This window comes from Danaus plexippus, chromosome 26 (genome assembly GCF_018135715.1).
Source record: "Danaus plexippus chromosome 26, MEX_DaPlex, whole genome shotgun sequence".
Lineage (NCBI taxonomy): Eukaryota > Metazoa > Arthropoda > Insecta > Lepidoptera > Nymphalidae > Danaus > Danaus plexippus.
In genome coordinates, this window is record NC_083554.1 from 5,761,737 (window position 1) to 5,783,085 (window position 21,349).

General features: G+C 29.5%; 1 protein-coding gene across 1 annotated transcript in view; it reads left to right on the forward strand.

Annotated features, from left to right (window-relative positions):
• Positions 1–381: 381 nt before the first annotated feature.
• The window catches only part of LOC116774299 (uncharacterized), a 52,340-nt gene continuing 31,372 nt past the window's right edge, over positions 382–21,349 (forward strand). Inside the window, exons 1-6 of the mRNA XM_061524786.1 lie at positions 382–543; positions 19,218–19,308; positions 19,600–19,690; positions 19,771–19,900; positions 20,069–20,211; positions 21,186–21,313. Of these exons, the coding sequence (XP_061380770.1) occupies positions 19,243–19,308; positions 19,600–19,690; positions 19,771–19,900; positions 20,069–20,211; positions 21,186–21,313 (558 nt within the window). The 5' untranslated portion in view covers positions 382–543; positions 19,218–19,242. The remainder of the gene's footprint in view (positions 544–19,217; positions 19,309–19,599; positions 19,691–19,770; positions 19,901–20,068; positions 20,212–21,185; positions 21,314–21,349) is intronic.

Genomic DNA, 21,349 nt, shown 5'->3' on the forward strand with positions numbered 1-21,349 from the left:
TTAACTAACATATCTCGATTACATAAGATATATGATTGATTTAAGTGTACAAATAGTCTACGTCTACCGACCGTTAAAATATTTTACATATCACAAAGGTCAACCATTAAGAGTAATAAAATAACAAAAATTCTAACTAATAAGCTACTTGTGTTAAAATAATTATCATGTAAGGTTAAATATCTGTTAAAATATTCAAAAAACCTTGTTCAAAGTCGAAAAACAATACCGTGTTGAATTGTCTTTATTAATTTCAATGACCTGTCCATGGCTGGGCAGGGATTTTTGAAAAAAATTATGGATTAATTGTCATTTGTCAAGTTGATTCAATGTTCGACCGCCAACGAGTTGCGAGCGCCGCGCCGCGTGCGATGTATTTAGTATTTACTATTTAGTTCAAATTCAGAGCTCGGATGGTAAAGACGTGTCGTTCGTGTAAATTGTTTAAATTCGGTTTAATTTCGTATAACTTTTTGATATTTTAAATTATATATTCGTGCTGTGTAGTGATATCAGGGGCTGTTAAACGGAAGTTTTGGTGTTGTAAGTTGTTTGATTACATAAGATAACTTACCTTCTGTTTCTTAAATTGTACAAATTACTGTTTTGAAATATAAATTTTTCTTGAAGCGAAAAAATTATGTTTACCCTCGTTACGGACGCTTTATGTATATCTTAGAAAGGATAATATATTACTGATTTATTAATCTTATATTATAAATCCATGACATTTGTTGAGAATATTAACATAAAAAATAACTTACTATTTGTATAAAAGCTGTTTAAGAAGAATTATAAATATTGCAATAAAAATATTATTAACTCAGTGTGCAATAATAATAATTATTGTAGTTTATAATAATAGATCTAGTGTAGAATAATAATATAAGTACTTCAAGAACTACTGGACGTTCCGAAGCATTATTTATTTACTTATATTAAAGATTTGCTCAGTCTGAATACATCTAACCCGTCTCTAGCGAGTTATGATGAATAAGAAAAAGTATATATATATGTATCTTATGAATATTATCTTCAACCTTCACGTAAAATATGCTGTCAAGCAGCAGATAAAAGTGCAGCGTTATATCTATACACTAAAAACCTGAATTTTGTCAATCTTGAATAATTTTGAAGTTTATTTTGTTTGCCTCACATACATTACGGTTTGGTTGACATACACCCGGTAACACAATGGTCTTTATTTGTGAGAAGTGAATGTGTTTGTCATAATCGATTGTACATATTATTGCTAAACTGTTTGTTGCTCAATTCAATGGGAAGCCGATGTTGAATATTTTTTTTTGTTCCAGTCGCTAGTTTAAAATCTAAAACCACAACGGAAGAGATTTGTTAATTTTAAATAAGTATAATATCAATTTCATAACATTTAATATCCTTATTTGTTGTATTTAAAAGTTGTCCAATTAAAGCATTAAGCTATTTTAAGCTCTTTTGTTACCTCAATATAAAGTCTGGCTAAGGACCAGTATGAATTCTTGAAACGTGAACAAACGACTTACCTTAAAATGTCATACACTTTTATCTAAAAATAATTTATATTTTAAAGTTTGAAATATTTTTATTGGTACACAGATTATATTTATATGATATACAGATTAAACTATTAACACGTCGCGGTAGTTTTTTAAGATAAATAGATTTTCATTTGTCAAATTTACTTTTTTCCGAATAAATAAATTTTAAAAGTGAGGAATTTTAAGAGAATGACAAAAAAATATTCACAAATAGGTACTTAAAGTATATTTGAAATCAAATTAAATTTGAATGATACTCGTTCATTGTGGTTTCGATATTTCACCTGACAATTAATTACTTTAGCACCCCTGTTTACGGAGACGAGATGATTTTTTAACAAAACTTTGCTTGATAATCTTTGAAGCGTATTTTTAAAATACAATAAAATCGTGTGTATATTTATGTTATATAAAAGATATAGTTATATATAACGTGCAATATAATTATCCTATAGCAACTATGATCTTGTAAGTCATAATTATCACAATGGAGTTTTTCCGCTAAATAAGCTAAAGGTTGCTTTTGTATTGCTTGCGTATATTACGTTTAATCTAACGATTTAATATTGGACTTACCTGTCTTTTTAAATTTCGAATGCATTTTAAATTAAACGTAGATTTAAAGGGTAAAAAATGAATAAATAATCTGTCATTTTTTTGTAGGTTTAATATATATGCAATGATTAAAAAAAAAATAAACACGATACAGTTTTTTTGCCAGACAGCTATAGAATTTTTTAAATTTGTCAATACTTAGTGGACTTTTTGTATTATTATTTTTTTATATTTCTTAAGAGGTGACTTTTGTAATCTTAGTAAGTATGATCTTGTCTATTAATATTTTTATATAGAAGTATTTTATTATTCTTAAGTCTAAGCTTCTCGTTAATTATGTTAATATCAAATGCAAGATACAAAATACATCGACAGACGTCTTGACATCAATATAAAATTACTATTACGGATACATAATAAATAAATTATTTTCCATACGAAATGAAATATCTTTATTTGTTTCTATCTTTTGTTTTTTTAACCGACTGCTTAGATAAAAGGCGGTAATGTTTTTATCCTGCAAAATGAAGTCGTTTACGGAGCATTTTTAAATGATTTTTCTAATTAATCGGAACGTGTCAAAATATATGGAGTCAACTCAACTTAGTTTCGCGAGCGAAAAATTATACATACATACATAAGAGAGTAAATTTACAAACGTTTTAAGGTAAATTTATTTTTAACCTAAAATTTTTTTCTTTGTTTTTAGCTCTTAATATGCGGAATTACAATGATTTTATTTATTAGGTATTCATTGCTTGCTAAATAATTAAGAAATACATAAGATCAGAGCTTTGTTATGATACGTATTTTATTATGAGAATACAAATTAATTGATTTTTTTTTTTGTCTATAAACATTCAACTTAACATTAATGTCCACTTCGAGAGCCACGCCGTCCTTGACCTGCCTCAATATTGGCGTACAAACATTAAACATATGTATATATATTAGTTTTATTTGAAAGTATTTATTCAAATTGTGTACATACGGTTATATAAATTTAAGTTTACCTATTTATTTACTCTATACATTTATTCGTAAAACCGGATTTTTTTTTATTCCAAAAACAATTCTTTTATTTAAATTCTTCCCAAAATATTTATTATACAGTAAATTTTATATATGTTTGACATACACTTTCTTCTTGGTTAAAAAAAAACATTTACTATTATATAATACACAAGTCAAGGTTATATACAAGACGAGTTACAAAATTCCAAGTCAGTGCCAGGTGTAATGTGGGTCACGTTGAAGTAATCACATCAAAACCGGTCAAGCTTCAGCAAAAATATTATTTATTATTTGTAGTCAGAAATCAGTTAACTGTTATATTTTTACACACATTAAAGTTTTAGATTTTTTTATGACGCTAATTTGCGGAACAATAATATTAACTAGACCCTTTTTCATTTGAAAATAATATAAATATATATTACTTACATGAAATAATAAAAAAATTGAGTCAATAAAAAACACGGTTAGTGTCATAAATGTCATTTGGCTTTTAGTTGTCAAAAGTAAACAGATTCTCAAGGTAAAGTTGCCATTGCAAAATAAATGATCATGATTAAAGTAATCTTATTGGCTTTAAAGAAAATCACTTCTTAAAGATAATACAGTAAGCGGTTAATGTGATCTTTGAGTTCCCTTAAAAATACCATAAAATAAAATAAATATCGTATTTATAAAAGATATTTAAATAATGTATGAATATTTCTGAACGAATTGATACCTTTGAACTTATAACCATAAACCACGGAGCGAAGACAGACGTTTCTTAAAGCTTTTGAGTCTAGCTATAAAAAAAGTATATTTACACAAAAATATACATCTATATATTACGATGACGTCATAAATAATGTTGCATAAAATACGCATCTATTGCTATTTGACACAAATAACAAAGCTGTTGTGAAATAAAGCAAATACAGCGCTGATCAAATCGGTGACACTCACAGATTTATAAACATATCTTTGTTTGTATTTTTAAATATATTTCTATAGTCATCATCAATGACTGTTGGTTTGTATGACATTTACGCTAAGACGTAACCGTATAATCTAGTACTGGTTTGAAAAAAAACATCCCAACACATAATTTTATCTAAAGTATCTATTAATTATTATTATTATTACATTTAAATCTGAACTATCGCTTGATGTGGCATTATATTTTTGATCTTGTATTTATTTAGTTCTTAAATACAGATGAACACACGAACGTCCATATATTTGAAATAATTCTCCGTTTTACTTTATTTTAGATTTGTCAATTTGATATAATTTTACATACATATATATACCCTATCTAAATTGTGACACAATATACTTTACTTAACACCAACTTTCACTGTAATCAAGAGATACCGCGTGTAATACCGTGCGCTGATATTTTAAACCTGTTTTAATTTAAACAACTTAAGTAGTTACAATCGTTGTTTTATTGTTCCTAGCATCACATAATGTGACATACCAACATACTGAATACATGCGGGTTATTCCAAATATAGTTTCAAATAACTAACACCCGTATGGTCGGATGTGAAAGAGCGAGCCAAAATAAAATTACCAACAGAAATATAAAGGAATTAACAATTAGATGGTTGTTTTGTTTGTCTATTACTATTGCTAGGTACAAGTGCGGTAGTTTTGTTTATTACAACATTAACTTATCGATAATCTTGGTATTTCGGGTTCACGTCTACTGTCAAGGTTTAAAAGAAGGCTCTGTTCTTGATCTAGTCTCTTATATAATTAATTATGTTGCTGTCACGGAGGTGTCATTTATTGAGACTTTATTGGTAGTAATGCACTTTTTCTATTTGATGCACATTTGGCTAAAGTATAGGCCAATTAAGGTAAAACTTATTTTGCCAGGTAGTATCCTCTGAACACGTTTTGTTTTCCTCGTCACTATAGTAATTATTCATGGAGGTACAGCTCGAGTATTCTTTCTATGCAACGTGGAAATCCAAGTAACAAAATTAACTGTAATTATTTTCGGAACGCGATGTTTCGGAGGTCGTCTGTTTGAATCCTGCTCGAGTTGATACAGTTTAATTACATTTGAATTTCATTATTCACCAACTTTATTTATTAAAAGTTCTAAATTTAGCCTAAAATGCTTTCATACTTTGAAAAGTTCAGTTTTTTGTGTACTAAGCAAACTGCTACTAAAGCAAAAAGAAATTGAGTATCTTCAAGTAAAGTGTCCCATAGATTGTTATTGTTTACTTAATAAACTGGAAATATTATAATATCTGTGGCACGAAGTTGTTTAATTTTTTTTTTCAAATATCACAAATGTTATCCAAATATTGTCTTGTCATAAGGTGTAAAATCTTCGACTTGAATGTTCTTTAAAACACTTCGTGGTGAATGTTTTATTAAACAAACCAGTAAATTCTTGTGTCAATATATGTTATTTTATTAACTTAACTTATACTGAACTTCCTATTCTTCGGAAGCAACATCAAAAATGCTTTAGTGTTTCATTCTACTGAGCCTTTTTCAGAAACAAAAGGCTGGGTTAAATTTTTCCTACTTTTTGGTGACGTGATATTGACTACGTTATTATATTTGTAAATGTGCGACAAATATTATTTAAATAACATTTTAAGTCAAGTAAAGTACAAAAATAATCAAAGATCAATATATGTATATTTTTTAGAGATGATGCTAAGGAAAAAACATAAATACGGGGAATGAGTATGTAAATATAAACTAGCCAATAGCAATGGATCTCTACCCTTTTGTACAAATATAAATTATAATAATAGTTATTAGTAAAGAGACTTTTGAATACAAAAATATCCAATTGAGGAAATCTAAAAAAATTGTACCCAACTATAATAGGTACTTAAATAAGTCTTTGTTTTCAAATGAGATTTAAGATTGCTACCGTGAGAATATTTTATCCGAGATGCTCTCAGGGAATAGCATTCAATACAAGCAAAGAGAAGGGAGGAATCCCTTCACTGAATAACTCGCATGTTTAATGGTTACAACACTAGCAGCAACAACGTCTGTTGTTGCTGCTAGTGTTGTAAATTAGATGACTTACCTTAAATCCACCCATGTCTGGCTTCGATCTATTGGGCTTTTTTCTTTTGAGAAGAATCTATAAACCTTTGACTTGAAATATTTTATGAAAGGTAGCATATATTGTTATTATCCGATAGCTACAATGTTCGCAGCAAGATCTTAGTCTTTTCAAGAGCTGATGCGGCTTCTTTATTGCGATATTTTATGACTATCTAACGAATGTACATCTTAATGAGTAAAGTTCCTACCTTCTTAAGACTACACTTCTTGCCACAGTCTAATTTGAGTTTAAGAGGAACCTTATCACAGTTTGAGCGATTAGGGGCTGGTCCGACCATTAACAGTAGACCAATCTCGCTCCTACTATGACGATACTTCTTGATAAATGAAAATACTTCTGAGAGAAGCTACCGTCAGCTATCTTTATTGGTTGGTACACAATATTTCTTCCAGAAACATTTAGATATTGACATTCTGGTAGTTCCAAAAAAATGTCCATTTCGAAAGGTAACCACAAATATTCTAATGATGCTGGAGTACAGATTAAAAGATAGACTTTATAACAACATGCTGGTTGAATTACTATTCAATGCACTGTTGTCATAATGAATTTTTCCCATCTTTGAAATTGAGTGTCGCAATTTTGCTTCCCGGCAGCCTGCGAAAACAACCGGTTGTTAATTATGAAAGGCGATCAATATGAGGCTTAATATGATCAATATGAAGCTTTAGTCCACATAAAATATTACATTAAAATCCGAAGACACAACAACCATTGATGAATATTAATTGTTATTAGTGAATATTTAAATGTATCAACTATAACAACTGCTGAATTTTACATTTCTATAACTAGGTGAAGGCCGAATTAGTTTAAAAATATCATATTTATAGCTAATAAATTAAAAATATATATTTTTTTATATTTGATATCATTTGATTGAATACTAAATAAGAAATATTTACATATAAGAAATATTTGCCTCTAACTTTGTTCAGCTACAAAGGGACGTGTTTATCGACAAATCCTTGAATCGAATACAGCAGCCGCCATTTTAAATCAATGTTTCAAAGTCTTGTTACATTCGTTAATTGCTTTACGATTTATGAAACTAATTTAGATAACTCTCCAAACAAAAAAAAATCCAATAAATTAACACAAAATAAAATTTAAAACAAATATATATATATATATATATATAATACAATAAAAGCTAAAATCAAGTGATAATTTGGTAACTGACGTAATACTATATAATAATCATGATTATACTGACTCTTAACGTTTTTAGAAGTTCTTGACAAAAACACAAATGTCTAAAATTATTGTAATTCTTAACGAAAAAATACATCGCCATTTTTGATTATGAAACTTAAAAAGGTATTATTATTTATCTGCATGAATGAAAATTATTATTATTTTTTTTTTATTACGGATGAATTGATTCTCATTATCTAAATTCAAGGTATATCTATACATAACTTTTAAGACTTACATAAGAATCAATCAGTGAATAACATAAATATTACATATGTATATTTACGAATGAAATAGATAAAAGGCAACCTCTACTTAAAAACATGAAGGACTGTCGCTTTGTTACGTCATAAACATTATTTAATATATGTAAATACACATACATACATATATCTTCTGATTTAATACCAGATTGGCTGTTCTCTATCTAATTGTAGGAATTTAACCTTATAAATTAAAATTAAACATGTTTTTTGTGATTTCACTTCAAGCATTTCTTTGTTATATTTAAATAAAAAACATCATCAGATGTAAGCCATACTTAAAACAATGAAAGTTTTTGTAAACTCTAAGTAAAACAATCTTTTTTTATGTTGTATATTTTTCGACGTACTTTACGAAGTTTTTAAAATTTTACTTTTTATGATGCATAGTTATGAATACCAGGAATATTAAATATATTTATAAAGTTCTAATAAAGAAAACTCACATGTATATCACAATGAGGTACCAATTACAATCCGTTCATATAACACAATATAATCAAATATATGAAGTGTGTTATATTTCTTGTACGCTTATGTTACATCAAGGTCAATTTTACCCAGAAACAAACGAAGATATAGTTACATGTCATATGTTATGATAAGTGTTAAATGAGACGAAACCTCTCAGCATTCCATGGATTCACCGTGCGGGTGCCGGGTCCATCGTTGCAGGGAGAGGAGCTTCAACAGTCCCTGGGACTTGCGACCCAGGTGTAGGTTTAAGGGGCCCCTATCTAGCGCGCGTTAAACGCTCACCTCCACCGTCCCAGCTCCTCTCTACCTAACATTTAGTTCTTAGTTACTATTGAATATCTGAATTTTTGAGCCAAGGCTTTCCACAGTATCCGACATGATTTTATAGTTATAGATACTGTGTCGATATAATATATTTTATTTTCTTTCTTTTCTGTTCTTTACAAATATGTGAGATATCGTACTTATAAGTTTCGTAAATACAGATCTTTTTGCAAACCTATTAACGAACATTCATCCTGCGCCACTAATACCAAATTAAATACAGCAGAATAGTACATTACATTATGTATCTTAAATTTTTAGTTTGGGAAGGATTAGAAGTGATCATTATGTACGATAAACACGACAAAAATTCCAGGCAGAATTATAAAATTAATAAAATCCCCAATTAACGTGTCACAGGAAGAATAAGAAATTGGCCGATTTTATATAAACACATATTAAATGAAATAAAAGTCAAAACGGGTTTTGAAACCTTTGTACATTTAGTTGTGTTCAACATAAGGTCCTAAATTGTTTTTTAATGTAAATACAAACTATTGTTAGCAGATTATCTGAATGTTAATTCCAACAGTTCGCTGCCAGTTTAAATTTTTCTGAGAAATGCTAACGATTTATAATAATATTACGAAACGGAATAAACTGTCAAGAACTCTTTTACTTATTTCACGTTGTCCATAACATGAGGCGTGTTTAAGCCGAAATTGTCTTGAGCGTCGTTTTTTCAAAATTGGCTATTAATGTACCAAACTGAACTTTGTTTTGTAATACTCTTCATCGTTTTGTATCCTTCTTATTATTTACCCAAAATTAATTTGTATTCATAAACTCGTATGCCATAACTATATGTTTCTTAAATATTCTTTATCAGTGGATTGTTTACGTAATTGATTATATTTTCTCATAATTGTAAGCCATTGTTAATTTAATGAACCGTATTTATTTTGACGGTCATATCGGCATGCGATGGCACCATTCATCAATTGAATGTTATGAGCTAGAAATTCTATGGCTCTAGTAAAATTTATATGAAATACGTCTTCCTAAATTGTTTATCTGTTTGCTAATTTTATTCTAATGACGGATTTATTTTAACTTCTCTTGAAAAATTACATATAAATAATTCTCACTACGTTTTGGTTACATTATGGTTTTGAGTAAACAAACGAACGTAATAGCTTTATGCTTTATAGAATTATGTAAGGATTTTATTGGAATGAAAATTTATGTTATTTATTATCAGTAATTCCAATACCACGACTTACTTAACGTTTAGATCACCTAGAACTATCTCACTTTGAAATGCGAAATGTATTACCATAATGTACTCTTGTTTCTACGATCGACTTTTAATTACTTCTAATATCGTCTTTTTTAAACTTTTTCAATCAGAAAATTGCTATTTCGTATATAAGACGAGCCAAAAAAAAAACTCGTTTATAGATATATTAAAATTTTCCAAATACCTTAAGATAATTTCTATTTATGCCTAATGATACCTTCCGGATATTTTTTTCTTTTTAAATACGGGAAACAATTTATTCTAATAGCTAGTAATAACGTTCTCATCTCAATTATTATAAATTGTTTTTCTTAAATTTAAAAATGTTTTTTTCTTTTTAATAATATGGCCTTCATCCGTGCAAAGACGTGCACAGTATATTCTGCCAGTGTCAATTTCAAAACGTTGACAAGCTGAAACATTGAACTGCCATCAAAGTATAAACATTTCGTCTGTCAGATTACTTGATAATAAAGCAGACAAAAAAAGATATTTTAATATTATTTTCATATATCTTTGGAGATTTAAAATAACTTTATTATATTGACGGCAATATTAAATTATATATTATTACTATTTAAACCGACATTCTTATTACTTCACATTTACGGTTACAGGAAGAGGAGCTAAGTTTTTGTGTTAGTAAATAATATGTAATAAAATGCAATAAAAAATGGGAGTAATGTATGTAAATATAAAAAAAAATAGTTTTATTTCCATTAAAATACTTTTGTATGAAAGGATTTACTTTTCTAAACAGTCGAACATTAAAACTATTGGCGACGACAAGTGTATGGAGAAACATATAATTTTATTAATTCATAGCAACAGAGGCCTGGTATGAACCGCTGTCGACTTCCGGGATGTGTTTGGTAAACAGCATTGTATCTACCACCAGCTGACACCAGCAGCGACACCACAGATCTGTTATATAAACACCCTTACACTTATTATCAACAATTTTATTACACTTTTAATGCTTCACCCAAAAATACACAAACGTTTGGCACTTATATACGGTTTGAACTTTATCAGAACTTTATCACTGCTTGGTGATTTTTAATATGCTGTAAGGTGACACTGTTACGAAACAGATTTCCTTTTATAGAATATTTTATATATTTGATCTAATATGTACATCCGTAGACTTATATTACACAGGTTATAAAAAACATTATTATATCTCACCTTGCAAATAATGTGAATACGTAAAGGACTTCAGTTATTGTTAACATTACTGAAATTGATTTAAAATAATTCTATTTCCATCTAATATTATTTTATTTATAGTAAAAAATCGTTGCGTTTTTTTTTTGTTTGTGCAATATTGCCATTAAACCTCTACAGCCTTTGTTGGAGATATATATGAGGTAACAGTGAACTTTATTAAAGGAAAACAAAAAGAAAAAATCTTGAGAATAAAAATATCTGTTGCCGCGCAACAAACGGTCGGAAACTCAGACTATAGCAAAGGCTATAATTATAATATAATAAGAAAGAAAAAAACCATTGCGTCCTTTAATTTAGACCTTGTAGGAAATAACAATTATAAATCATACAACATTGTCCGCTTCCCAAAACTTATAAGAATTATGCTAATTAATGGCGGAAGAATTCTGATATTTATTCTTAACAAATATGAGGATATTATATAATTGAGATGCAAGTAGTGGATATTAGATAAAAATGTATAATTATATTGTTTGTTATGGACCCAAGCAATTAACCTCGACTGTATGAGTTCGCTTTGAGTTATTTTTCTGAGTAATTCGTGTGCACTAATGACTACCTGTGAAGGGCAATCTGCATACATCATAGAAGTAAGTAGATAAGTATATTTATTGTATTTAATGTGATACCACGTTACACTTGACTGGTCATCATGGTGTGGTTACTCTCAAGGTCTAAGACATGGTGACCAACGTCCAGAACACGAGTTATAATTACCTAAGTTAGATTTATTCAGTTAAGTTGATATATGTACTTGAACACGATTTTGAGAAGATTTAATCTTTATAAAAAATAAGGAAGAAATGAATTATATAGCCATCAGTATACTTTGCGTTTTCCTTAAATATTTTACATTACCATATAAACGGAATTTTTCAAAAGCGCCATTTATATACTACATCAATAATAATATTAATACAATTCTAATCATTATCAGAAAAAAATACTATAACTACATAAATAAATTGTAGAAAATAAAAAGGTATGATAAGGAGTTTAGCGGAAATCGTAGAAGTGAAGAAGATTGTTTAGGAAAACACCAAATAGTTTAGTGAGGATTTTCATAAGGTATTCATAAACCGAGTTCATGGCGTGACATCGTGGGAAATAGATGGTTATATTAATCTGTGACGTCACTCAAACGCTAACTTGCTTCCGGTAGACAAAAGGATGCTTCTGTGGTTTAATAGAATCCAATCATGTCACAAATAAAAGTTAGACGCGGTGATCATGGAACTTCATCGACAGTTCATTAACACAGGAATTGCTTGAACCTGTAAGCTCGGGAATAACGAAGTCCAATAAGAGTATTTCATTGAACATTGGTTTATCGGTTCAACTATGTGTAAATGAAACAAAGATTTTCGGATACTGCGCGTTTTTATTATTTTGTATATACATCAAGGCGCGGCGTTTCGGTTCCTTTACAGCAAGCGTGATCACGCGCGGGCGGAATGAATCCATGTATAACATGTACATAGACTATTATCAATCACTTGGCCCATAACATATATATTAAATGAACCAATTTTCAGATTCTTTCGGCCTTTCTTTATATCTTTATAGAGTCTTTACTTATTCAAAGCGAAGATTATGTCTTGATGATGATAAATGACATAGGGATTTCATTTAATGATGTTTTTTTTCGTCATTGATTATATGTTTACACATGTGGCAAAAGTATAATAATACCAGCTGCGCTACCAACTTACACTCTTGGTTTCTGTTCTCCGAATTTCAAACCATCCCAATTAAAAATTTTATCCATATCGGACCAGGGGCTTTTTAACTTTTCAATAGTTTAGATAATATTTTTTGGAAACATTTCCGTCTCAAGTAGCATTTACCTGCTCATTCGAGAATTGTACTTGTCGGGTATGAAGATTTAGAGTAGGAAAATAAAATATATATTAATCACCTTATAACAGGAAATTTTATTGTATAAAATTATTATTTTTAACACAAAGTAATAGGAGTTTTGATTTAGTTATTGAAGAATAATTTTATAATTTTGTGATCGGGCCATGTAAGGCGATAATTAACTTAACGATTACTTATGTTCATAATAGTGGATCTTTCTCATAAGTCATTCTCATGTTAGTTTTTACTTATCATTAATTATCTTGTCCGTGATAAATTGTCGCTATTAGGTTATATTGTTTAAATTTTCATAACTATTCTTGTTTTACTAACAGATTCTGTGATCTGTTTGTATAAACTCAGACACTAGATGGCGCTACTGATTGATTACGATACATAATTTTAAGCTCGACTTTCTTCACACATTTTTAATCAACTCTGAACTTAACCGAAAAAAGTAGCCGGCAATAGCTAGCAGATAATTTTATCATTTAATAAAATTCATGAATACTGTTTAGTATTTACTATCAATGAATTTTAATTAGTACCAATACTAGTAGACATGTGCTGGCAAAATTATATGTCGTACGTTTAAAAGATATCAGTAGACACGACTTGTGTTCACATCACGTATGAACATTACATAGATATGACAATAATCACGTTTTGTTCAAACTATAACTCATATTCTGCGTGTTATTTACTTTAGTATGCTTTTCTTTAGTGGATTATAATGATGGATATTTATGAGAGAGAGAATAAAATCCTAGAGAATATTTGTGCGTCGGCGTCCACATCAGACATATTTTTATATTCGTGAATTTTAAAGTACGTTGTGTTAATAGATCTTTCGGTTCCTTGGGAAACCAACATCCCCAAAGACCATGCCACCAAAGTCAACAAGTGTTACGAGCTCACTAGGAATAGGTCTGCCGTAAATTTGTACGCGATAGACGTGGGAGCGCGGGGTATAACGGCTAAATCTCTCTTCAACCTACTAAAACTTTCGGCCCTATCCAGAACTAATATCAATTCATTCTTATAACGTACTTGGAAGGCAGCCCTAGTAGGTACGTTTCAAATTTGGTTGGGCAGAGAGAGGAGTTTGGACGGTGGAGGTAAGCGTTTAACGCGTGTTAGATAGGGACCCCTCAAACCTACACCTGCGTCGCAAGCCCCAGGCACTGTTGAAGCTCCTCTCCCTGCAACGCGATAAACTCGGCACGGTGAATCCATGGAATGCTGAGAAGTTTGGTCTCATTTTAAATCGATATGTTTAAGCTATAGTCTCCGGTGTGCAGCCGACATGTAGCGGTACAGTAAATTGGCGTCGCGAAGTCAGCAGTTCAATGTTTAATTTTCCACTAGTTTTTCCTTAACATTTTTTTAATAACATTATTTCTGACCAGTTTTATAGAGCTATAATATTATATAATTTTTTTATAGTTGCGTATTATTTATTTCTTATTACAACATATTATGAAAATCATTGTGATCTTTGATAATTTCCAAAATATCATCAAAAGTAAAGTAAGTATTATTTTAAAAAAAACATCCTTTTAAAATTCTAGATATATTTGTATGCTATTAATGCGTGTGAATATACATTATTAATGTTTTCTTTTATTGCGATATTGTTCTCCCAAAGGAAAACTAAACTAGTGACTTAAAACATTTAGGCTGACAGCCATCTTAAAATTTACACTTTAACTATAGGCATGACGTGATTCAGTGACAAATATACTGAGATTTTCTTAATATATATGTTATAATTATTATTTTAATAGTTATTTCCAAATTTATACTTCGATACTGTATTGCAAAAGTTGTAAACAAAATAAAAAAAATAGTAATATTAAAACAAAATAATTAATATTACATTTCTATAATTTTTTTTTATTAATAGCTATGCTTAGTCTTAGTCTATGAATAACGCTTAACGGAGCGGTAAGGAGTATTCATTCATAAATATTCGCACATAAAATTAAATGTAATTAAATGAAAAACGGGAAACACTTCGTATGTATTATGACGATTCAAACTTGTACTACGCGTACAGATATTTGGACAAAAGAGAAAATTATCATCCAATCATATTTCTACAAAGGATATGAATTCGTGTAGTTATGATAAAAGCATGGGTTTTGTGCTATACACGTTAGGACCAACGAGAACTGTTAAAGATTTATTTTTATTTTTTATAGAATTTTGTTATTTATATCGAACCTTGGATAAATATATACATAACTATATAATACTCAGAAATTGCTCAGGATTTGGTAAATTTTTTAGTACTTAATTTTTTGTAATTTCTACATCAATAAAAAATATATCATCTAATGTCTATCCAAAATATCAAAGCAGTATACGAAAATTATATAACATTTATCTAAACCAACAAACAAATGTTTATTCTAAACATTGTGGCGTCATCTTAAAGAAAAAATTCGCAAAAACCAAGAACAAAAGCACTTAGCTTCTTATAAACAAGTTAGAATAACAACAGATATAAAAACGATTTTTTTTTTATATCCGCATCGTTATTATAAAGAGGAAAAATATATTACATTCAAATTGCTGAAGATTTTAAGACAAGCAAAGATATAAAAAAGATCTTTGAATCATCACGTATCTATCAGGCAACACACAGCTGACCATATACATCAAGTTTGAATGACTTCCTTATACTAACCGAGACTTGTGGATAGTCAATATCAATATTTTTTGCAAATAACCCTGGATCTGATAAACAAGCTATTTCCTTTAGAAAACTACATACTCCTCACGTGTCGGTTACTTTTCAGCAACCGTGATCTCGGGCAGACGAGATCACATCTCGAGACGAAACATCGGGAGTATGTAGTTTTTTTTTTAATAATAAAATACGCGTAGTAAATCCGAAAAATATTAGTTTTATTCAAGCTATTTCTTCTTTGGGCTGATTATCCAACAAATGTTTAATTATCATTTCCAATTCATTCAAGAAAACCCAGAGCACTTACCACTCCTCTGCTTTTTGAGTGACCTTATGCACTTCATTAAACAAACGACCATCTTAGATCCGAGTAAACGTGGTCCGAACTGAGGTTTATATCGAAACATCAAATACTTAGCATAGATATGTAGCTTGCGAAATAATAACTTTTTATATCTAAAATATCCATACTGAAACGTATGCACATTATTTTTCATATTGGCAAAACATCCGCGTTCGTTAAGGATAATGCGTTATAGACACGACTCATTTTTTTTTTATGTTCTGCGTATTTTTTTAAATATTGTTATAAAAATTATAGTCGATATTTAAGAGTAAAGATTTTTATCAACATTTCATCTCAAAAATAACATGTTCTCTGATATATTTTTACGGTTCTATTTGACTTCGGTAGTCACGTAAGTATTGCCAATTCTACTTAGACGGATAGAGTGTTCTTTCACAATATATTGAAATGACAAGGAACCTAAAAATATATTATCATTTTTATTTGGTATTGCCTTTCTGTGTTTTAGATACAAAGTGTGTACAGTAGAAACTTAGTAAACATATATCAATACTCACCTTTTCCTGTAATTCTTTATTTATTTATTTTTTAGTTTAGACCCAGTGGGTAGGTCCAGTTTGTGTCTAAACGAAGTTTTCTTAAAAAAAAAAGTTTTTCCTCGTTTTCATTCTAAGTAAATGGCATTTATCTGTCTCGTGACAAACGTTAATTGGATGACAATCAATATCTTCATTGAAAAAGTAGGTTATTTTTGCTCTCAATAGCCTCTTAATAAAGGATAGGTTACGTAACACATAAAAACTAAGATAACATCTATGGTGTTACTAAGAAGTGTACTTATAGTTTAATGTATTGAATTATTTTTGTATTTTTATTTTATTATTATGAAAGTAATGTTCAGCTAAAAACTTAGGTTAAAATTCAAATAAAAGTTAATATAACAAGGCCTAGTAATATATAAGTTACGGGTTTTAATAAGACGCTCGAGGCAAGGTTTATTTGGTTGTACATAGTCTTTTTTAATTATTTCACATAATTGTGTGTTAAAGAACTTAATTACTTATGTAAAACACTTCATACATTCTTGCCTCTGGTTATATTAAGTTTAACTTAAATTTTATTCAGATAAATGTATTAAAAATTAATCACGTCTCCAAACGACGCTGTTAAGTTGAAAATACAAGGAAAGTCTCTTTAAAAAATCGAGTCACATTTTATAGCTATATTTTAGCCCACCTTGTCTAGACACATCATTAATAAATAAATTATAATATCAATATTAAATATTTATCCTTCCTCTTTTTATTACGATTTAAAAGACCTCTATAATTCGTTGTTTTCTCGATTTTACTATTATTATTATTATTGTTGTAGCGACATGTATTCTGAATGTTGTCCGTTACCTTGATATATTATTTCTATACTAGATAAGGCTTTATTTACACTGGAATTTAGCTTGATATTTTAAGTATCATCTGTGGTGACTCTCTGCATTGACATTGACATTATAATGACAGATTGTTAGATGTAATAAATATACAATATACCCAAATAATAATATTATTTTTATTATATAAAAGTTAACCCTTAAAGCAACGACTTATTTCGTCCTTTTTTCCCATACATACGTCACGATTATATTGTTGTTAAGATAAAAAAGTCAAAATTGGATTTATTTTTTAAATGAAGCCTTTTTTTGCGAATTCATTTTAAAGTCAATTGTCCATCGGAGTATAAATTTATGTAGTTTATTTTCAAAATACGATAGAAAATGTTCTACAAGAAATCATCACACTAAATGTCATATAATTCCCTCGAGTATTATTCAGTAACACGTATAAGTAAATGAAGTTTAATCACCGTATCTAATAACTATCTGACTTCTGTCTTAAACATGAATCCTAGAAAAAGTCTTCATATAATGATAGTCTTGTCTTCCTAAACGATATGTTCTTCACGTGATATCCGGGAATCGAACCCGTACTGTCATTACTTATGAATAAATTTAATGTAAATAATATGATAATAACTCACCATAACCTCTGTATATAACCTTATGGACCGACAGTTTCCTTGATTTTCATTCATAGACGGCTAAAATTTAAATTAAAGATACGGAAAAGCAAAGAAAATTTAACATTGAACTATTGTGATCCACACAACGCCATCTATGATTTGGAAATATGTACTAAAACATTTGTATATTACCGCATAATTCCTCGCAGCTATATGCTTTGATGATTGTGGCGTAACTAGCCATGTAATTTTTTTGTTTCTTAAGACGAAAACACATTTTTTGTCTAATTAAGCTTTTAATATCCTCGTCTTGCAAAGAACTGTACTGTTTTGTGTTAAGTACGAGTACGTTTCTTGTTAATTATTTTTTACATCGGACCTATTGCGATCCTTAAAGCAATTTACAAATCTCAAATACATACATCATTACCTTATTTTGGCCGAAACCTTTCGTGTTACGGACATTGTTTGCAGTTGTCACTGGTTTATTAACTGATAAAATTATATATATAGGACTTTTTTAACGAGTTTTCACCGAGAAACTTCATAAGTCTAATTTTACAGCCTTCCATTCAAAAATCTTCTCAAATGTTAGTATCAACGAGGGTTTAAGAACAACTATTAACGCTTATCTGATCGTTTGTCGAATGACGTCATTAAATTCATATTAAAATTACATTTTCAATTTGTTAACCGTTTAAAAAACCAATAAACAATACATTTAATTCGTTTTGTGCGTTCTTTGTGGTAAATTTTATCATACTGTTCAAAAACATGGTTTTACAGTGGATAAGTAACTTAAAATATATGGTCTATTGACATATGACAAATTATATAGGAATGGCCAAAAGTATTGGTTTTCCATAATACTAATATCTTATTTTATTGTATTCTTTCAATGTGTATAGAACTGCGTACTTCATTGCGACGGGTGATAGATATAAAATTCTAATTTCCTTTATATGTTTGCTATATATTATGAAATGTCTATGGTTATTTTTAATATGTACTAAATATATTACAACTTTTTAAAGATATAATTTTTCTGCATTTTAAAACAAAGGCGACCTTCCACGAAATGTATGAGCAGAAATGGTTAAGTCAATAAACACATTAAATTAAATTTATGTATAATTTTTATAATGATAACATATATACTTTACATTTATCTTCACGAACTAAAATGTCCGAAAATCTCTATGCTACCGCTGTATAAGATTTAAATCTATTAAGACCATTTAAATTATATCATCACATAACAATCACGTTCTACTAGCCGATTAAATTTTTCCCAATTGACGTTAAAGGTTTGTCTTAATTACTTACAAAACCCTTAATTTACATATGCCGAATATCTATTACTCAAAATGTTTTTTTTTGTCTTTAATGTGTGTATTGTGACGTCAGTAATGGTGTCTCGTGTGACGTCACTATGGCGGCTCCGCTGCAGGCTCGGCTGCTACTATGGAAGGACTACCTCATACGGAAAAGGAAACCGGTCAGTATATATGTATTATTTATTATATATAAGATACATATATTGCCATAAAAAGTATATATCGTTATTTAATTAAAATAATAGGGGTATGTTTTAATACCCGTATTAATCAAATACTGAGAAGATTTCAAATAAGTTTTATGTATTAAACACTCGGTCCATGCTGACAAAAAAAATCTATCCCAATGTCCAGTGATATGTGCTTCCTAACATATATGTAAACTTTGTTATTAAACCAAGTAATTGAGATTAAGACTACCTCGTTTTGTATACATGTATATTTTTTTACAGATAACACTCTCAGGAGTGGCATGGGCCACTCTTGTAATGCTGAGCTTATACGTAGTTAGGATCAACGTAGATAATACAGAATATCCCACGTGTTTGTATTTTAATTTATAGTATTTCCGTTCATTTAACATCCATATGGGACACATAATTTATATCACCACACCTGTGCAGGTCAATTCGCAGCGCGGGCGCTCCCAAGTGCTGGATTACTTAATTTTCTCCAATCATTCATATGTAATGTCAATAATGAATGCAATGAATTGGAAAAGTTCGAAGAAATACCAGCCTATGAAAAATCCAGGTGAGATTATCGCCATAAAAACGCAAGCCGAATGTATTGGAAAAAATGATTTTTTACTATTTCGTTTGTTGTATTAAAGATTTGTTAATTCATTTGAAAAAACATATTAACTGACATATTATTAAAAGAGTTGTAGACAGTAAAATACTTAACAATTTTGGCGTACAGTTTCAGCAAACTCCAACGCGAGTTGTCAGGAGTCATCGAAGAACCGCGCGCTCTGAATGCTGTCGGGGCTATGTCACACGCGGCCAGAATCCTCTCCAGCCTGGCGAATGTCGCTGATAACTCTCTTCTTCTTAATATAACACGTTAGTTACATACATTATAACTATTCCTAATATTACATTTCTTCTACTTTAAATTGAAAAAAAATCTAACAACTACATAATGCCAACTTTTGGAGATGAACTCTCATCTCGTTAGCCCGTGATTACCGCTACTGTAAAGGAACCGAAACGTCGTTATTATGTTATATAAAATGATAAAGAACGCGAAGTAATATACATAAAGGTTAGCTTTATTTTCTTCTACTTTAATTAAAAGGATGGGATTGCCAGCGTCTATAGCACTAATTCTAATATAGTTAATAACATTATATTTTATCCGTACTCGATATATTTTTAATTTTTTTTGATTCAGTTGTAGAGAGTATTTATAAAACAGTAACGTTGTTTGTTGGTTAGTCGCATTCCAATTTATATAAGTCTGATTGATGAAGGGATTACTTTTGCTGAATTAATCGTTATAAGAAATAATAGTTTGTATAATTCTATGAAAGCTTATTTCGGGAGTAAATGACACGAGAGTTATGTCATTTTGAATTACTTTTTTTTAATCTCAAACTAAATATAAAGCAACACAAAAACGTTGACATTTTAAAAATATTCCATGATTCCAGTGCGAACGAAGCCATAGTTTAAAAAAAAAACACATATATTTGGTAGGTCTAAAGACGAGACTATATCGCAAACAATAAGTGTATGTTTAAATGAAACTAATATATTTTCGGATATACTACGCGGATTTTATTATTTTAAATCTCGTAGGCCCGTGATCACGGTTGCTGAAAAGTAACCGAAACGTCGGGATTATGTAGTTTTAAAATAATAAAATCCGCGTAGTATATCCGAATATATATTAGTTTCATTTAAATGAATAAAACTCGCGAAAGTCTTAGATCTCATAACATGTGTCTGTGTGAGAATTTTTAATGTAAAACATTGTATCTATTTAAAAATGTTTTTGGCAAGAACAAACTGAATACGAATAAATATTTTTTCAGGGAATGGATTGCATGTCAATGACCTATTCAGGAATCCTAAAAGAGTGGAGCGCTATTTAGCGAAACGGTTGGCTGTTACAGAGGATACTATTAACAGTGTGTTGATGTCGGAGATTGGGCTGAATAGTGTAAGTCGGTGCAGACATAAATAAGATCAATAAAGA